The sequence below is a fragment of the Ambystoma mexicanum genome, chromosome 2q (genome assembly GCF_040938575.1).
Source record: "Ambystoma mexicanum isolate Mex_15411 chromosome 2q, UKY_AmexF1_1, whole genome shotgun sequence".
NCBI classification, from domain to species: Eukaryota; Metazoa; Chordata; class Amphibia; order Caudata; family Ambystomatidae; genus Ambystoma; species Ambystoma mexicanum.
In genome coordinates, this window is record NC_090924.1 from 409,650,231 (window position 1) to 409,670,752 (window position 20,522).

The 20,522-nt window shown below is 44.0% G+C and overlaps 1 protein-coding gene across 1 annotated transcript in view; it reads left to right on the forward strand.

Moving 5' to 3' along the window:
- The window catches only part of LOC138569456 (metalloproteinase inhibitor 1-like), a 114,443-nt gene that overhangs the window by 27,696 nt on the left and 66,225 nt on the right, over window positions 1-20,522 (forward strand). The window contains exon 2 of the mRNA XM_069647437.1: window positions 11,482-11,650. Within this exon, the coding sequence (XP_069503538.1) occupies window positions 11,527-11,650 (124 nt within the window). The 5' untranslated portion in view covers window positions 11,482-11,526. The remainder of the gene's footprint in view (window positions 1-11,481; window positions 11,651-20,522) is intronic.

Below are 20,522 nucleotides of genomic sequence, written 5' to 3' on the forward strand. Positions count from 1 at the left end.
GCGTAACTGGAATTATCAAAGATCAGAGACCGGCAATAGTTGCATAGACCCAACAACCATTGCATCTCCGACACTGTGCTTGGTTGTGGTATGGTTTACACCGCTGCCGCCGTTTCTGGAATAACGCTCTTCCGAGCTGATGATATTATCTTCCCTAGATTGACTACCTATTTCTGGTGGCACTGCAGCTTTTCTTTCACAACCTTGTACCCCTTTTCTGCAAACAATGTCAAGATTGTCACTGTATCTTCTATACACACTGTTCTTTTGTGGTGCTACACACCAGGAGGTCATCCACATATTGTATCACTGTGCTCTGTATTTGCAAATGTCCAAAATCCATTTGTAAAACTATGTTAAAGATGCTTATAGACTCGGAATACCCTTGTGGTGACCGAGTGTGTTGGAACCTTTGTCCGCAGTAGGTTTGCACAGTGAGGTGCTGAGAATCTTGGTGCAATGGAATAGAAACAAATGCGTTCTTAAGGTCAAATATGGTAAAGTAAGTTGCTTCTGTTGGAATGCTGCACACAATGGTGGCTGCATTTGAAACCACTGGAAATTCTGCTTCTACAATTTTATTTAAAGGGTGCAGATCCTGAACCATCCACCAAGACCCCTTTGGCTTTTTCACATGATACATAGCCATGTTGCATGGGGATTCTGATGGCTGCATGATGCCTTGTCACCACAAAGCTACAATGGTGTCATAAATTCCCTCATCCGCTTCCCATGACATGGGGTACTGTTTGAACCAGGGAAATATCGCCCCTGGTTTCAGCTTGATGTGGATGGCCCCTATTCCTTTCAAGAGACCTGGTTTATAGTGATTTTTTCGAATAACATATGTTTGAATGCCATTTTCTCGACACCATTTTGTTGAAAAAAAATGTGGAATGTTTATTTTATTTATTTATTTTTTTAATTGAGGGGTTCCCCCAAAACCCCCGTTTTTTTAACACTTTTTTTTACTTATAAAACCCCAAAAAAACATAGTAAATAAAAAAATAATACATTGGAAAAAAAGATTTCAACAAAATGTTTTCGAGATAATTGCATTTAAAAAAATATGCATTCGAAAAAATGACCGGATCCCAAGAGACCCACATCAAGTGGTCTGCTGTTCCATGTTTCTTTCGGCACCTTGTTCAAGCACTCTTATAAGTGTGCTGATAGTGTTTTTGTAAGAGGTATTTTTTGTGGAACCTTTCTGTGTTCTACAACCACCTGATATGGTATGCATATCTGAAACGTCATCTCCCCTACATCATCATAGTTTGTAATAAGCTGGTTGTCAGTCAAGTTTGTCAAGAGTTGTGCTGTTTCACTGCATAAGACAGTGTGCCATTCAATACCATCATTGTCTGTGCCATGCAAAACTAGTTGGTCTTTCTTTGTTATGACTGCTTCTAAATGTATTGTGATATTGGTGCCTGGCACCACTTTCTTGTGAACTGCTGGTCTGAACAAGAATTCTGTGGATAATCAGAGTGTGTGCCCTTTGATCCTGGGCATCCCTCCTAACAGTGTCTGCAACCCGGAAAGGAATAACCCTAGATGAAGTGGTGCACCTCACAGACCACTGTGGGCGAAGAATGCTTTTATGATTGCAGCGACCCAGCTGTAATACACGCCTGGGGTGGAACACAATATGACCTTTTCGGAAAATAAAATTGCCATGTTTAGGTTGCTCATAATATCTCTACCCAATATGCTAATCGGTGTCTGTTTTGAAAACAACAAAGGGTGCTACAACTTCTTGTGTGCCATTTGGTAAGGGGCAAATCCTCAGTGAAATGAACCCTCACAACAGCCCCAGAATAGCCCTGCATGTCCATTATTTTGTCCGACAAAGGAAACTTTCCTTAATTAACACAAGATCTGGTAGCCCATGTGTCAATCAAAAACAAGAATGCCCTGTCGCCTATCTTTACTGCTACCTGGGGTTCCTCTTTAGGGGCTGTAGTCACTGATAGAACTGGGCTATCGTATTGGATATTCTTGTCTGTGCCTGGGAATGTGGAAGGTTTCCCTCACAACACTGTCACTCGTGTGTTGTCTGGTACTGCGTCTTGGGGTAACACATTTTTATCCCATTGTTGAGCAGGTGCTTTTTATTTTACTTGGAGAGCATTCATCTGTGCTTATTGGGTCAGCTGCTGCTGTTGAGCCCTACTCTGTAGTGTTTGGGAAACTGGGGTAATCTGGGTAACTGGGATCACCTGTTGCTCGACGTGGGTAACTGGGGGCATCTGCTGCTGGGTGTTTTGAACACTTGGGGGACATGGGAATTGCATTTGTTGGGGTTGCATCTGTGACTGTGTAGAGGAGCAGGTGGATGCATTATTCCTAACTCCTGCCCCCTCACCGCCGTCATACTGGAACTGCAGGAGAAGGGCCCTCTATGGGACTCCATTTGTTATGCCTATCCTGCATCAAGATACGAGAGACGATATGCACTCAGACAACCATTCAAATGTATCCCCGCGCTGAAGGAGTGGAAGGATGTCAGCACGCACCACTGGATATCATAACTGAAGTGATAAGAGAAACAATATAAATAATAAAGTGTATACAAAGAAGAATTTAGTAACTTGTTGACCAATAAGTGTAAATATGCAGCAACGCAAGGTAGATGAAACACATAGAAGGTTGCTATAGAGGAAAATATAACGTGGCAAGGACGGCCATGATAAGAAAATGGATGCTGGCTTGAGCAAAGATTACATTCAGCTACTTCAGGAACAGACCAGTGCTGCACAGTCAGGAGATGTTAGAGAATTAGCTTTGTGTGCAAAATGGAGAGGAGTCTCTGTTGGCCTGGGATCAAGGATGCTATTTCAAGAAATAGCTCTAAAGCACAAAGGGAGGCAGACAAATAAGTCATGGATGTGAGACATATTTCTCTTAGATTAAAGAAGAAGAAAAAATGTGGCAAAGTATTGTAACAATGAATAAGGTTCCTATAAGATGGATTGAGCAAGTCTCTAGAGGCCAGGAGGAGCAATCACACCCAGCATAATTAAATCAAATAGCAGTAAATAGGAGGTCAAAATTGACAAATTTGCGGTCTCCTCATACGTGACCAGAATTTGAAAACAAGGGCTATTCATTAAGATGTGGATGAAGATAGTGATGTGCTTACACTCCATTAAATGCCCCAGAACAGAGAGCAGGCTTCAAGGCCAACTACAAATGGGAAACTCTGGCTCATGGCCAAACTGGTGAGAGATGATGGACTAATTGTGAAAGTGGGGAGTAATCTGATGTGACTCAAGCACTTGGGTTATATTTTGCTGAAAGGCCAAGGTTGGGTAGGAATGCCAACCAATCAGTGGGTCTATGGGGCAACCTACTATACCACGCTGCTTGGACAAATCTGCTGCTATTTTGTCCACTATAATCAGTATTATACGTATTTAGAGGTAGTTCAAGATCGTCAATGAAGTACTAACCCATATGTATTCTATAAGTAGATATGTTAGATATGTTCCCCTAACCCATCCCTCCCATCAATGGCCCTCATTACAACACTGGCGGTAACCCATGGCGCTATTAGCACCAATGTTCAATGGGGAATTACAACCCCATTCCAAGGTTGGCGGGGCGGTAATTCCCCATTGAACATTGGCCCTTCGCCATTCCCATTTTTGCCCCATAGGGCTCAATGGGACTGGGGAAGGTTGTAATTACGGTACCGCAAATTGCGGTACCGTAATTACCTCGAAGGTCCCTTTGCGGGTCCCTACTTTAATGGCTTGTCCATACCAGCCGTTCAGGTCGGATCCTGCAAAGGGACCTCGTAATTAGGCGCTAAGGGGTTAACGGCGCTTCAGCCTTTTACGGCGCCGTTAACCCCTTAGCACCAGGGTCGTAATGACCCCCAATGTGTTTTAAAGTTTGCCAGGTAGGATGACATCATAGATGACACATATTGGGGTTTAAAACCTCAGTGTAATCAAGTTTCTGTGTGATTGTGCATGCATCAGTCCAACGTCTGCCAGTTGACCCTACTTTATTAAATTGAGTAATACTTTGCCACATTTCTTGAGTCTGTCCAGTTATTGGTCTGAGATCTTTATTGGTAATCACATCTAGCACACGTGAAGGTGCTAGAGAACAGTTGTGTGGAATATATTACATTCTGGTAAGAAGGGATACCACCAGCACCATTCTGTACTTGATTTCTGCTCCTATAGTTTTGCGCAAAGTGTCCCATTCTCCCACAAATAAAGCACGGTCCTCCAATCCTTGGTCTTGCTCCCCCATATCCAACTCCAGTCCCCCTACCTTTCTGAAAGCCACTCCTTGCTTGTGGAAAATACCCCCCTGTCGAAGGTTCCCATACTTGTGGTGCTTGTGGAGGATACCCTACTTGCTGTGGATAGTCTGTCTGTGGAAGATACCAAACTCCACTTTCCCTACCTGCTGTTAGATGTACTCAGACTGCCCTTCTGGGATGTAGCCAATTTCCTTTGCTCTAGCTTCACTTCTGCCTTATGTGCTGAGTCAATTTTGCTTCTATGTGTACTATATGTGCTTGTACTGGGGCGATCCTTTCGTCTCTATTCCTACCACTTTCACCATTTCTGCCTGTACTGCTTTGGGGAGATCCCTGACTAGTATTTGGTAAAAGAAGGGGGTATTTCTATCCCATGCTTGTTGTGTTTCTTACCTCCACATCTTCTGTATCAGCTGAATGTACTCTGTGGGCTCCTCATCTGGTCTCATAGTCACACTAGGATAGACTGCATGTCTGAGATATCTGGCCACATTTCTCTTAGTACTTTCTATACATGTGCTTGGCAGTTAGTGAATGGCGTGCAGTCACGGACATTACTTTTTAATGTTAATCCATCATCTCCTGCCTTTTTCCAAATTGCGTCTGCTTGTACACTCAATAACGAGGTGAACAAACTTTTCATATCCCTTACAGCCAGGGTAATCCTTGCTGTCTGTTTCTCAAGGGCATAAATCCACTTGCATGCCCCTGGTGTGAGGGATGGCAAGCTGTTTATTAAATTTTCCTTATCCATTTTTGGCCAAGGTACATACTGGGCCCCCTCGCCTTTCTGTAATGGGGAAACTGAGTCCCCTGCATTTGAAGCTGCCCTTTCTCCTCTTTGTTCTTGCTGCTTACTACAGCTATTTTGGTGTGCTTCCCCAACCAAGATGGTATTATATTTCTGCCCTCCTTAGGCCATAATACTCTACTTCGTCCCAAAACACACTGTCCACTATATCTTCCGTTACATTCCGCCAACATCGCTTTCTGCTTGCACTTCACCACACACTGAATCGCCACCCCCTTATTCTATTATAGGAAGGTTGTTGACAGGTTTACTCTCCATTTTAAACATAATCATTCCTGATGTCCACTTGTCTGCTGCTACCACTGTGCACTGCCCCTGCTCCTGTGCTGCTCTGACAATCTCTTCTTTTGCTTCTTTTAAAATTGTATCTATCTGCCTTCACACTTGCTTCCCTATTTCTAAAAGTACTGGATTTTTAACAGTGTTCAGTGTTGTATCATCAACAGTGTCTGTTGATGTTTTTATAATCGTCCCTGCCAGCTTCCTTGTCAGCCCTTTTTTAATCATCACCTGCAGGTGCATAACGGGATTGGTTTATGCTACAGTGGGCTGCAGAGGAAATCGTCCATAAGGGGGCAGAGAGTAAGGCACTGTAATTTTCTTATGCCTTGTTATTAGGAGCGTTCTACACTTCAAACATTTACCACAATTCTAATATCCTTTGTCTACTCTTCAGATTTTTCCCTTTGTCTGTAGACCATAAATATGTATACATGTGTTCTAAAACATCCTTTACATGCGTGGGCCAGGATTTAAACATGTTTCCTGCCATTACCTGTACTCACTCTGCTTGGTATTTTTATATTGTATGCCTATACTGCAGAGAACTTCATACATGTGTTGCAACGGCGTGTCCATAATGTCAATAAATCCTTACACTCCCTACCCAAAATCCACCAACATTGTTGCAGCCGTGTCATATATGCCCAAACCTCTATGTACCAACAATAAATACATTTACAAAAACCCAATTGGTCCCAACAAACTCCAATTTGCAAAAAATCCAATAATGTACCGTTTTAAATTTTTTCTCAAAAATACCTACACACACACATCAAACTAAGCTCTTCTTACTCACACATTCCTCAGATCAATGACATCATTCATATCTCCACACAAAAACCGCTAACTACACCATTCTAACAAAACTTAACAAAAAACCTCTAACTATAATACTCCAACACTAATATATACAGCAATATCTTCCTCCAGCCCCTCCCATAAAGGGAACGAGGGATACCTTTCTACTTCTACACAGCGCTGTCTTCCCCATATAAGAGGAGATCCCACCTCAATTCAAAACACTATTCTTCTTATGATGTCATATTTCCCCACAACGGAGGAGGTCCCTTCAAGGTGTAATAAAAACTATGCACAATACAATACTGCACAGTGCGATCTTTCCCCCAACAGAGGAGTTCCCTTCCAACTTAATCTACTTACCAATTAAGGGGTAAGGCAGACTTCCGGGCAACTTGTCGTCTGCTCACTGTAAGGAAGGCATGATTGTCAGAAGTACGACAGACACAAGGAGTACAATCCAAGGGTCTTTATTGGGTGAGAAAAACGCCAAACGGAAATTTAAATCTAAGAAGGACGCATGCTATGTCAATCGAAGTGGAAACAATGTCCTAGTGGTGTGGTATCAAAACAAAATGGCCTATACTAATAAACCCATTGCCAAATCCTTACTCTACATAACAAAAGCGTGTGGGACAATGATATGTGTAACAAAAGAGTGTAGTGCAAACTGAAATGTCCAAAAGGGTTTCAGTAGTTCAGGACTGCTGAACTCGTGCACTCCCTTCCCCACGCTATATCATGGGACAAGGCAGAACGGTGGCATGACTGTGAGCAGTTTCTTCAGAAAATTCAGGATCCCTCGAATCAATGTCTGGTTCAGTGTATCCTTATAATCACAGTTTGGTTAACTTTACCTGTTCTACTAGCTTATAACACTCAAGAGCTCTTAATGTCTTTTATAACAAATAAGTGGTTCACTTTCACTGATTCACTCAGTTCCTCCTCCTTCGGGCTCAGACCTTCCTCTGTATGCTGTTCTGGCTTCCCTTGATTGGGCACGTGTCTTGAAACTGTTAGCATCACACTTGTTACTACGCTTTCACTTCAAGTACTTGCCAGCTCAATACAGAGAATTTCGATAGGCGATCACGTCTCTTCAGGTCACTCTGCTATACTGTAGCAAGTGCGTTTACTTTCAACAATGACTTCTCTTTCTCACGGCTGCCGTCCTATGTACAACCCACAATACTGGATACAGTTCAAAGATTTATACCGGCCTCCTCTTCCGAGGCATTTTGGTATCTGCAGTTCTTAGTTAACATCACAGGGCTAATAATTCCTTAGGTTAGCGTTATACTTAGTTTCACCTTGTCAAAGACTTTCGACTGTACGAGGGGGGCTTGTACCCTTGACTTTACACTCGTAGGACCACTTTGACTCTCAAGTGCTTCAGATTTCTTTTGCGGCTTCTCTCACAATCTCAGCATTCTTCATTCTTTCCACAATGTGCTTTTTGCTCGCGGTTTCTCGACAACTCAACTAGCACTTCAAACGTTAATGTCCTTTTCATTTATCGACACAAGCCAGTCTCCCATTTCACTCACCGGCAATGGCTGATACAGTTTATCAAGACCTTCAGTCTAGTCAAGGCTTTTGCACCAGCGCGGCTCGCCTCCTTTCGAGTCCTCACACTACGCATGATTGAGGTACTGCCATGACCTTCTGCAGTAGCAGGGAGTTGCCTCTTTGGGATTCCACAGCGACCTTCACCCCACAGCTAGTAGGACAACTGCCTTTCGTTCACCTCCTGTTCCCGTCTGCTCCGCTGCCATGGTCATGTCGCCTTCCCGGGAATTCCTGTCCTTTCATTCTTCTGGTCTTGCTCGATTTGATTGCCCTCCTTGCCTTGCTCAACAGGTCTTTTCATGCTCTGCATTTTGTCACAGTCGGGAAAGGTAACATGATTCAGGTGTGAGTCATCAGGATCAAGTGCCTGACTCTGCCTGATCCGGATACTGGGACATGTCAACCAGACTGGCTGTGTGTGAGTCTGTCTTCTCTTCCAGGGCTTGGTCCGTGTCACAGAGTGTGTGTAGGAAAGGGGGAAGTAAAGTTCTTAGATAGAAAATGGAATGAGGGTGCTCTACAGGGAAATGGGAACAGGGATACAGCGTCTCTCCTCCGGGTGCCCCACTCCCACTGCCCAGGAACCCCATCCTGGTGATCCTGCTGCATTGGTCCACCCCCAGGAACTGGATCCAAAAGGGATGGATGTGTTCTGGCCACCTGTATGATGGCTCCCCGGGGACTGAGCAGTGAGACACCCTTTGGTTTCTAACATCACAGACTCAGTTGTGCACACACAGGCCTCATCACGAGTTGGGCAGCAACTCTGGCGCTATCACCGCAGGTGCTATTAGCCCTACCGCCAAACCCCCCGGCGCTATTAGCGCCAGATCACAGGTTTGGCGGAACGGTTAGTGCCCATTGGGCCCATTCGGGAATTCCTCATTCCCCATTGGGCCCAATGGGGAAAATTTGCGCTATTACCGCCGGTGGATTTCTCGCCGGCGGTAATAGCACCAGAAAAACAGCAAATTTGCCGCAGATTTCCCCCCAGCTGAGAGCTGGGGGGGAAATCCACCAAGGCCATGATCTGGCGGACCCTTAAATGTGGCAGTAATAGCGCTACCGCCACATTTAAGGGTTACCACCAGACTCGTGATGAAGGCCCACAAACTGGTCTGTGCAGGCCAGCACCACTCACCAAAGGTGTGCAGCAGGGAGAGCCCAGCTCTTCGGGGGTACTGTAGATCTTGCTGAGGCTCCAAAATGTAAAGTTGGAGTCCTCCAAACTAATCCAAGACAATGACACAAAAACAATAAAAAATGGAGTGCACAGCTTGCAAGAAAAGACACCCTTTTATTTGCAAATACGGCTGGAAGAATGTCAGGCAGTTCCGTGGAACTGAACTGCAAAAAAACTCAACACGTCCATTCCGGGCTGCAATATTGAAGGTAAATCGCCTAATTATAATACTCTACAAATGCAACATTAATTACAGCTCTAACATTTTTCATTGGCTATTCTTCATTGAACCCTAAAGACCACTATACATTAACCAGTCTGATAGGAGTTTTACTTCTTTTTTCGATGAAACAATTAAAATACCACTCCTCAAACATGACATAATCTAACAGTCAGCAAAAAGTGTGTCGTTGCCATTGGTTGCCACTCTTCGGAATACAGTTGACAAAAAAGTCTGTCCGGTTTGGGTAATGATCCATGGGACAATTAAGGCTATAGCATCCCACCAAGATGGACTAATGGTATTGTGCTTCAAATCAGTGAGGTCCAAACTTTGTTGCACCTCCTGGAACAAGCACAATCCCTTCCCCATGATTGGCCCTTTGGCCTTCCTCCCCTTGCACCTGCAACTCCCATCTTGAGACATGCTGCCAACTCCTGATGCCTCATTTCAGGACTTGTTCTCCCTTGAAACAATTAGAGTAACACTGTTTGGCACCTCCTTCCACCCTGGCATGGCTACTTGGAGCTTTCTGCCTGTCAGCAAACCAAATTCAACCAAATGTCTATAGCTCAGAAATGCGGCCTTGCACACTAGAATGACAAAATCTGCAGCCTTTAGCAATGGTGTATTTTAACATAATATACCAACTAACAACTATCAACTACACCTACTAAAGCTCAACTTGCACAATCCAAATTCAAACTATTTACCTATATATAATAATATAAGTGTTGTGAAAGGAATGCAGAGAGATGTTTTGCTGCAAGTCTGTTTTTCTATCTGCACTTGTTCTATGCAGCACATAGCCTGAAAGCTCCCTGAAGTGTGACAAAGCTACATATACCCTGACTACAATGACCCACCCAGAAAATCATGTGACCCCAACGTCACTACCAGGGGCCTGATACCTGTCTAAAGAAGTTTTCTTAGTCTATTCTTGCGCACACCTCTAGCACGTTGGACTTGCATATTTACAGCATCCGGGAAAATAAGGGGGGACTCCTCCAACATTTTGATTAATCCATGTCAGTCCTGAAAATTGTATAGATGTGAGCAGAACAAGGTCTGGAAAAGGTATGGGGTGGGGCTTCTTCCAAAATATTGGTGATACCCAGCAAATCAGCAATGGAAATAGTGATAAAGTTAAAGGTTCAGTGGAGTGGCAAAAGCAGCTCTGTTCTCGATTGAATAACACATAAGAGGGGTGCTGGAGGAACAAGGCAAGGACAAGGATGATGTGTGACTGGATTGGGTTCTGATGACAAGCACACAGTGAAAAGGTAAATATGCTGTGTTTTACAGCATTATGAAATGCTTCTCTAACTCTGTTCCCGGACCCTCAGTTCCAGATTTTGTAGGTTGAGAATTTTCGTAGGGAAGATCTGCACTTTTTGAGCCACAGCATAACATGCTAGATGCCAGCAGTCACCTAAAGGCTCTTATTGGAGTCCCTGAAATGCGTCTGTCATATGCTCCTGGAGCTTTATACTCAATAAGATTATTCTCATTTCCTCCCCTCATTTTAGCCAGTAAGATAAGTTTCTCTTCGGATGAGACAACCCCTTATGAATAATACCTGGAGTGAACAGTTGGGCTCCGTGGAGCACATCATACGGCTAGATTCATAAGGCTTTTCTCAGCAACATGGAGTAACAGGAAAGGTCAAAGGCAGTTGTAGTCTGGCGATACCGAGACACTACCCTCGGGAGTTTGGTCAGTTGTTGGAGTCATGCTGATCTCCTTGGTTGGATACTGCCAATGGTTTACTCTATTCATGTCTGCTCGGCTTTATCTCAAGAGGTAGGAGGGTCGATGCCACCATAAGAGCAGCGATGTGGAGTGGCGATGAGGTTGAGGCAGTGACCATTTGCTGCAGAACGATTCTGTGGAAAGTTTTGAGGTTTGTGCTTCCGTGATCCAATGGGTGAGCAACTATCATAAGCCTCAGTCAGCTGGCAGGGCAGATTATAGTCAACACACCTGCAGCTATCATTAGCCTCTGTGGATGCCAGTAAAGATAGGAGTATAGTGAATCCGTTTCCCTCTAATTTAGGACCACCAGTAGGGTGGTTGCGGGGTCCCACTGTTTCGTTCCAAAAACACAAAACCTGGCACCACCAAGATGGCATTTCAACTGGGGAGCCTTAAATCAGTGCATCGGCCATGAGGTAATTGGAAAACCCCTTTGTGACAGCCCAGCAAAAGTGGGTTCCATTGGCAAACCTACATAAGAGTTCCCCTGGCCTGGTGCAGTTTGTTACAGTGCTTCAGTATGCAGACATTGGCATGACTATTTCAGCTCTATTTAACCTCTTCCTTCTTCTCTCCAACAGACGGCAGCCACAGCAAAGCTACCACCACTTGCCTTGCGGAATACAATGGACATCAGAATTTTGATAACCTTCATGGCATCTGTGCTATTCCTGGGGTGTTACTCCCCTGCTGAGGCTTGTACATGTGTGCCAAGTCACCCACAGACGGTTTTCTGCAAAGCAAAGGCTAGTGAGTTTGCACAAGAACATTTTTCAATTTGACATGAGATGGGTGTCTAAGCAATGGTGCCAAAGGTTAAAAAGAAATGTTCAGGGTGATTTTGCATGAAAGCCTTTTTACAAATTACTCAGGTGTGTAAGCAGGAGGCCCAGGGTTGGTAGACTGAATTCCCAAGTTGATTTGATACAAAAGTCATGAGTCTAAGTACCTAATGTATACATACATTGACCTCCTTGGAGAGTACCTGTGTTCCACTCTGCAGATATTACTTCAAGATGCGCACATATTCTAAAATCTATTCAATGGACAATATTATTTCACATACCTTTTTGCATATGGAGGATAATGATCTTCGTGGAAGTTTGGGGCCTCAGCAAGCAGTGAGACTGCACCAAGAGGGGAAAACAGCAATGTAACGAGTCTGCCCTGACAGTTTTTGATATTGCCAGGCCTGGTCTGACCTTCCCAGCCTGCAAGAAGACAAGTCTGGGTTGGTTCTCTGGCAGCACTTCCATCTGAGAACTTCTGTATAATACACAAATCACTGCAAGTCCCAGTTTGCTCTGATCTTAAGTCTGGTGAAGTGACTGTGTTTGAGATGGTTGTGGTGTCCGTAAACTTATGTCAAGGTTTTGAACAGGCACAATGTTTGTACCATTGGAAGCACCAGCACAATTTCTCTAACAGACAGATCAAATTGTGCCATGGCACTTGCATTGTTAAATGTAGTCCCAGCACAGCTGGAGTGATAACATTTTCACAAGGGTTAGATTTAGAACTAACACCAGCACAACTTTGGTTATTGTGCTTGCCTTAACACTAATGGAAATACTTTCATCACTAAATCTAGCACACCTCTGTTTATTGCCCTGGCTATATATACCCAGAACTTGCGGTTTGCCATAGAAGTAGTCCCAGATTCAAGATGGACACAACAGAGAACATGATGCAGATAATTAGTTCAACACCTTTTTAATTCTCTGTAAAGAGAGGTTGGAGCACTACCTAAAGAAGTTGGGGGGCCAACAGAGGGAATTCTCAGGTGATAGTGTCAAAATGGAGTAATACATCAATTTCCAACCTCTTTTCAAATCCACAAACACTTCCAGGTCATCAAGACCATGGTATGCATCCTGCATTGAGATCACAATCTCATGTTTGTTTTAAGTGTCCAAGCATATTTCTAAACTAGGCTTTGGCAAATGGCTCAGAAGATGTTCCTTCCTTGCACCATGTACTATCAATGCACAACCTTTCAGATTGCCCCTCTTGCCACAGGGTCTCCAAGAACATCCAGATGACTACCCTTGTAATAGCAGCGTTTTTGGGTAGGATTATCCCCTACTTCAGAGGTGCCATCTGTACAAGCATGTTTAGATCCAGACTTAGGTAGCACATCCATTTTAACTCTCTGTGGAGAGATTTTCCTGTGTCAAAATTCTGGGCTTTTATGAACCATGGCCCAGTTTTTCTATAATCCCATCAGCCACCTGTGAAGGCAAGCAATGAGTCGATCAGCAACATCTAGGCTCAGATGCACTGATTCCACTACAGTTCCAGTTTTACATGTGCCTTTCAGGCTCACCTTTCCCTACCCATAGCCTGGGAGTTCTAGAAATAGGGTCCTGCTTAAACTCGCTTTCCAGCGCTGAAAAGTGGTTTGCCATACAGAGGCTTACTGATGTTTGTGTGGTGTCTGCCTGCACAGCCATAGCGATGACATGGGGTCCTCTGTCAGTTATGAAATTTTAGGGGATCCCACCTGAGAGGAGTTACCTTTTGTAGTCGGTTGCTGAGTCTTTGTGTGGGAGACTCTGCCATTGCTGCTGATACTGCTGTGCCTGGGACCGGGACCGTAGTCCCATTTTGCTGTCTACCATCCCTCACCTTCAAAAGTGCGCCGACGCAGTGGAGCCGCTGCAGAGTCGTTGCTGAGTCTTTGTGTTGGAGACTCTACTATTGCTGCTGATACAGCTGTGCCAGGAACCGGGACCATAGTCCCATTTTGCTGTCTACCATCTTTCACCTTCAAAAGGGCTCTGATGTCGTGGAGCGGCTGTGGAGTCGGTTGCTGAGTCTTTGTGTGGGAGACTCTGCTATTGCTGCTGATACTGCTGTGCCTGGGACCGGGACCGTAGTCCCATTTTGCTGTCTTCCATCCCTCACCTTCAAATGGGCTCTTACGCTGCGAAGCAGCCACAGAGTCGGTTGCTGAGTCTTTGTGTCTTTGTGTCAGCGAGTCTGAGGAATAAAAGAAGGCTCCGGTCTTCGACAAACACAGGAGAAGTCAGCTGGTCTACATCTAAAAATTGATTCATCTCTGAAACCCGCCTGAAGGAGGAAGAGGCATGACACAATAAACTAGCAGTAAGCTTGGGACTGGGACCTGGGGGATTTAGATTTGGATTGCGGATTAGAGTTTTTCCGCTTCAGAAATGATCAGTAACCAACCAACTCAAATCTAGATATGGGGCCAGCAAATAAGGACTTCCTGTTTCCACCGCTCACCTGGTCCTCGCTCGACCCCTATTATACCCCTCTCAGCATACCCATTATTCATCATAGTCTCTCCACAGACTTTTAGCAACTACCCGTCCACATCTGGTTATCTGCATCGCGGGTCCCTGCCTGGTCTGCTTTGAGGCCGACAAGTGCTATTTTGTCGCTGCAAATAGAAGCGTCTCGAATTTGATATCCTCCGTGCTCAAAAAAAGAAAAAAAGAGCAAAGTTTGGCAGCTGTGAAAAAATAAAAAAGCTCCTTTGATCTATCTATATTGTCTTCGTTGCCACCCTTATTGGATTTCTTCAAGGCGGGAGAGACTTTTAAGAGACAATTAGCCTCCCCGCACTGTGAGTGGGTGCACTGGGCTAAGCTCAGTTAAACACAGTTATCCCCTACTGTTACTGTTTCGATTTGCCCAGTCTTACAAGAGCATCTGTTGGAGCTTAACATCATGAAGCTCTGCAGTACAATTCTACAGGACAACAAAATATCCCCACAATGGGATGGTTCCTTCATAGAGCCTCTACCTGCTTTGGCCTCACTGCCTGTATTGGTGACTGAGAATAATTTGGTGGTTAACCCACCCACAGGATTCAAGCTCAAGTACATATGCAGCAGTTGCACCACACACCACAGGCCGGGGTCTCAGCTAATGAAAATCAGCAAACCATAAGAAATCATAGAAACGTGGCCTCTAGGATAGAGTGACCACAAACCAAATTAAAAAAAGAATCGATGAACATTTTGGAAGACAAAGGAGTAAAAGCATAAATGACAACAAGGCTCTGACCTCTGCTTTGCCCTTATCAGCATGGCAAGAAATAAGAGAATGGGGAAAAAGCATATCAGGCTGGGCCATATTGCAGAGTGAACTATCTTGTGAAAAGGGAGGACCTGGACACTAGAGCCACTTGGGAAGAGCGTTGCACTGACGTCCATGGGACCCAATAGAAGAAGAAGAGAGGTGAGAAACACTATCAGCTTTGAATTTCGTCCTGAATTCCTTGGTGTCTGTTTTTGAACTGCTAAAGACAGAAGTGCAGTCACCGGCAGGAGTCTTGCTGGAACTCACTAAGGAAACAGGGAACTGTAATTCCACTTTAGTTGGGATGAACAATGTTATAAATTCTGTGTTGGTCCCGTCCTTGAAGGATATATGGTTGGAGGTAGCAAAACAAGTTCTGGACATTTTGGCCATTCAGGCATCTCTGTCAATATGAAGGAAAGAGGAAGAAACTAATAATCAGCTCTTACAAGAATTGCTATCACAACTGAAACCCAAAAGTCTTCCACAGGCAAGTGAAGAAGTGGGGGTGAGGGTGGAGGATTCAAATGTTCTGCTTGACTGAATCCCCCCTTTACCCCATTTGTGAATCAAAGAATTTGGAAGGCTGGCCAATGTGGTTGAGGGGACTCTGGAAGGAGAGACAATCTCCCCACAATCTCCCCACAGCCAGTACCAGTGGACCGTGCTCAGGATTTGGAGGCACCCTCACAAGAAAGGACAGAGACAGGTCATTAGAATTCAAGAAGCAGAGTTCAAACAAGACTCTAGTGTCATCGGCGAAAGAGGCAAAAAAACAAATAAGCAAAAAAGTATAAGACTGAAGAAATCAGAAACAAATGCCTTCTTCAAAGCACTCTCGAAAACATCTAGAGTAGAGGATTCGGGGAGAGCTGATAACCTTAACTTTACAGCTACCACCAGGACACATCCAATTGATATTACGAGTAATGAAGAGAAGCAGGAACCAAAAAACAAAAAAGCAAAAGTCTAAGATGATGAACCATGCTGGTGGGCCACAACAAATGATTGAAATCATAAATGTAAGCATTGGCTCCAAACAGATCTGCAAGATCAATGGTACAAAAACAGAGATCACCAGTCCGTGTTAAATAACCAGAAGGGTTAGACTTGGTCATTGGCGGAAATGGCAACCCCCCTACTGCTGCCTAGCCATCAGGTCATAAAAAGAGCTGAGCTGCCATTGGCCCCGATCTTTTTGTTTAATAAACGGCCCTCACAGCCATCAAGATCAAAGCTAACCCCTGCAGTTCTTGTCACAATGGGGTCAAAAGTGAATATTGCACCAATAGTCTTAAAACATCTGAGTAAGGAGACGAGAAAAAATATGAGTGCAGGGGAAGTGAGGAAGGACGATATTCAGGCTATCCCATTTATCCCAGATCAGATGCAGTCAACTGTCCCGTATAAGAACAAGGAAGAAGTCTCATTAATGTTCAACGTGGCGAACGTTTGGCTCATGTCAGTAGCTAAGAACATCAAATACAAGTCCCTTTGTAGAAGTGCAATTTTGTCGCACTTTAAAAATGGCCCGACCTCTATCTGTTTGGTGCAAAGGACATGGAGTATATGCGATTTTCAGTTAGTCACAATCCCTTCTTGGTAGAGGTTGGTTCGACGTCAAGAAAAGCACTTGATGCTATCTTGGGGGGCCTCAAGGGAATTGATGGACCAAGGTCTTTTGGTATCTCCATTAGCTCCATCCGAAATGGCCGGGGCAAGTCATCAGACTCCAATCAAGGCCACTTCATCCTACATCGGGACAGGTGGAGGTCTCAAGATCTGAGACACCCGGTAGATGCAGAAATGAAGCCAGAGACAATTCCCAAGACAATACTCTTGCATTGCTGCCTGAAATTCTGCTGGAAGTTCTGCAGAAATTGGGAGTGGGTCTGCGGTCCCTATAGACAGACTGAATTGCACCCTGTGAGTTGGAATACCCGGGGCCCCAATACTTTCACCTTGAAGAAAATGAAAGAGCTTCTGTTCCGGGATACAGATGTTATCATTCTCCAGGAAACTTGGCTGGTGAACCCATAGCCATTGAGGGGTATACAGTATTTGTACAACCAGCCAAGCAGACATTCAAAGGCAGGCCCTCAGGGGGGCTGCTAATGGCTCTCAATAACACTACAAATGGAAATGCTATGGCGATCCGTAATTATAAATTAGGTATTCCAGCCTGTAGGCTCCTACTTAAATGTCAGAAGCCAGCTCTCGAGGTGATTGTGATAAATATTTATTGGAATCCGGCCTACTCCAAATTACAAGTTTTTCTGGAAGCTCTTTCAGCTCTGTTAGAAATTATTAAATTGTTTTACGGGGGTGCTCACATTATCCTTGCAAGAGACTTGAATTCACAATTTATCCCCTTGATAAAGGATCAAGCAATTGAGAATTTGCGCAAAGTTTCGAACAACGGGAGAAGTTGGGTGGATTATTTTGTTAGTTGGGGCCTGAACTGGAGACTCACAGTCTCGCTGATCTGGTACCGAGGGAATTCTATATCAACCCTAGATTATATCTTTATGTCAGCAGGTCTCTTCACTAGAAAGGTATCTTTGAGTCTTAAGGCGGAAGAAGGCAGTGACCATTCCCACTTAGAATTAACTTTCTCTGACATAACCTCCTGTCTACCAGAAAAACAAGCCCAGCACCTGATGAGTAGAAAGGGCAGACTGCATCTCTCAAAGTATAAATGAGAGGGTAGTTTATTGAATAATGTCCTGGTAAGTATCCATGACAGAGAATGGCAGAAGAACTGCCAGTGAGAGACATTTGTCAAGTATGTTTGGTGCATTTGTCCACCAAGTATGGCGGGAGGGACGAATAAACAAGCGCATTGCCACATATTTGATGAGGTGATGTGGCAGAAAAAAAGCTCTTAAAACAGCAAAAGAGAAAACTAAAGAATTTGGATCTCAGCTTGGAGGACTATAGGAGGGAGGCTAGAATTCTAAGCCAGGACTACAAATATTGGTCTGTCAGTAGAAGGATGCAGCGATTACAACAGGACAGCCAATTGATGTTGAACATTATTAGGAACAAAGACTCCAGACATTTCTGGTCTGTCATCCACCAATTGGAAGAACACTCTCGCAATTCCCAGTGTAATCTGGTGCCAGAGGAAAGGTGGATTGAATATTTAACAGCTAATTTTGAAAGGGGCGATAACATACAGGACCCCCAGGGATGTCGTTTGGAACCTTTAGCTCGATGAACAGGTTTTGGCAGACCTGATTACCACCTCCTCCACCTCGAAAGCTGCTGGCCAAAATGGGTTGACTTACCAAGTCTTGAAGAATAATATAACCCTTTGGGCCAAATTACTTTGTCGGCTTTTCAGGGATATCGTCAGAAAACAAAAGTTTCCAGCCTCATGGAAATCTGCCATAATTAATCCACTTATCAAGCGGGTCGATCGATCACTATCAGCGAATTATTGGCTGATCGCACTCCTTGATATAGACAGCAAGCTCTTCATGAGGATTCTCCTATATGAATTGGAAGAGTGGGTGAAAACCAGTAACATCTTATATGAATACCAAACTGGATTTAGAAGAGGCCTTTCTACTGCCCTGAATGGTGTGGCTCTGAACCTGATAAGCAAAAACACAAGAAACAAGGGAGAGCTACAACTTTATGGGGCATGGGTGGACTTTTCAAAGGCCTTTGATCAGGTTAACAGAGATTGCCTTTGGGCTAAGCTTAAGAAGTGGGGTATCAAGGAGGAAATTATTTCCATGCTTGTTGAGCTGCATAAGGATACAATTATAAGGGTGTGATTAGATGATGAAGGACATCTCTCTGAATCCATCAAAGTGGAAAGAGGTGTCCACCAGGGCTGCCTGTGGGCTCCATTTTTTTTCAATCTTGATTTGGCGGGCATGGGTGATTCCTGGAATCATCGGCTCTGGCTAGCCAAGTAATCAATGGGAGTAAGATCTATTGGCTGTCTTATGCTGACAATGTGGTCCTGCTGAACAATACAGCAGTGGGGCTACATCGCCTTCTCAATAAGTTGGATGAATATGCTATGGCGAATGGGTTATCGGTGAACCCAATGAAATCTAAAGTGGCTATTTTCAGACACGCAAATAAAAAGGTGAGTCATCCTCATTGGGAACTCTTAGGCCACATCATCCCGCGAGCTGAAGAACTAGTTTATCTGGGCTATAAGGTATATGCATTGCCCTCTTTTAGTAAAGTGGAGCAGGATGTAAAAAGGAAAATAGCGCAGTTGGTACCCCAGATGAAAAAGGTGTTTTCAAGATACTGTAAATTCTCACTCATACCACTGGTCAAATATTCCTCGGCCAAGGTCGTTCCAATGATGCTTTATGGACTGGAGGCCAAACCATTTCTTTGAGCCATTGACTGGAAAAAACTGGAAGCAATGATTTGGAAGAGAGTTCTCAATCGCCCTATGAGCCTCTCCATCTCGAGTTTAAGATTTGAATTGGGTTTGAAATCATTGAGTGTCCAGGCTTATTCTCACCAATCAAGATCATACACTATGCGATGACATCAGGGCCCATTTAATAGCCCATTTAATAGCCCATTTAATAGCCCATTTAATAGCCCTTAAATCCAAAATGTTATCAATCCTGTATGAGAGGGTTAAAATGGTCCTCACTAGAGCAGACTCAAACATCGAGACTCTTATCAGTAATCCTATGAAGGCCAAAAAAGCCTTGGATACGATGAACTGAATCATTACAATCGAGAATATGCGCTCCATGTCCTTTGATAATTCCTTTCTGAAGGTTGATAAGAAACTGGGTTGTCTCCCGAGATACCTGGTGAAGTTACCCGACTGGAAGATCAGAAAATGTTTTCTGAGAATTTTTTGAACATAGCGCACACTGGTGAGGTTTTGAACAAAAGGGGTCAAGTTGATGCTGCTAAGATTTTGTGCAACGTTTGTAAAAACCCAACCAATCAATCTCTTAAACATCTGCTGGTATATTGCGAGGGTAAATGGCCAGTAACATCACTATTGTTTGCCAGGTTTGGAGTGGGTGAAGAGAGTTTCCTGCCAGACATGTTTTGGGTTTGATTGATCTTGGGATATGACAGAGTGTTGACAACTGCAGTGGTTCAGGTACTGACAAAAATTAAAAAAATGTAAATGTGGTGGTCTGGGGGTCAGAAAGACATGTCTTGACTTAGTCCCACTAGGTTACCAGGAATAGTTGAAAATTGATGATTGTAGTTGATATTCTCTTCATCATGTTCGAATTTTGAGGTTTTTTTTATCATTCTGGTCTTGAATTTGAGAGTTTTAATCATATATTTTTTTTTTTTCGTGATGTTCCTTGTTTAACCTTCATCAATGCTTTTTGTAAAAGGATTTTGTAACCAAATGCAAAGAAAAAAAAAAAAAGTTACATTTCTTCTCACAAGACCACCCAATCACAGGATTTAAAGTGCTCTGGTTTGCCTCTCCTGTCCTGTCAGGGCCTAGACGGGACTGGACTGAGTGGCAAATCTCCACACTGGAAATAACCCATGGTTGTACGGGGAGTGGGGTGTTTGCTTGAGGAATGAGTCACAGGGAGCATGTGACCCA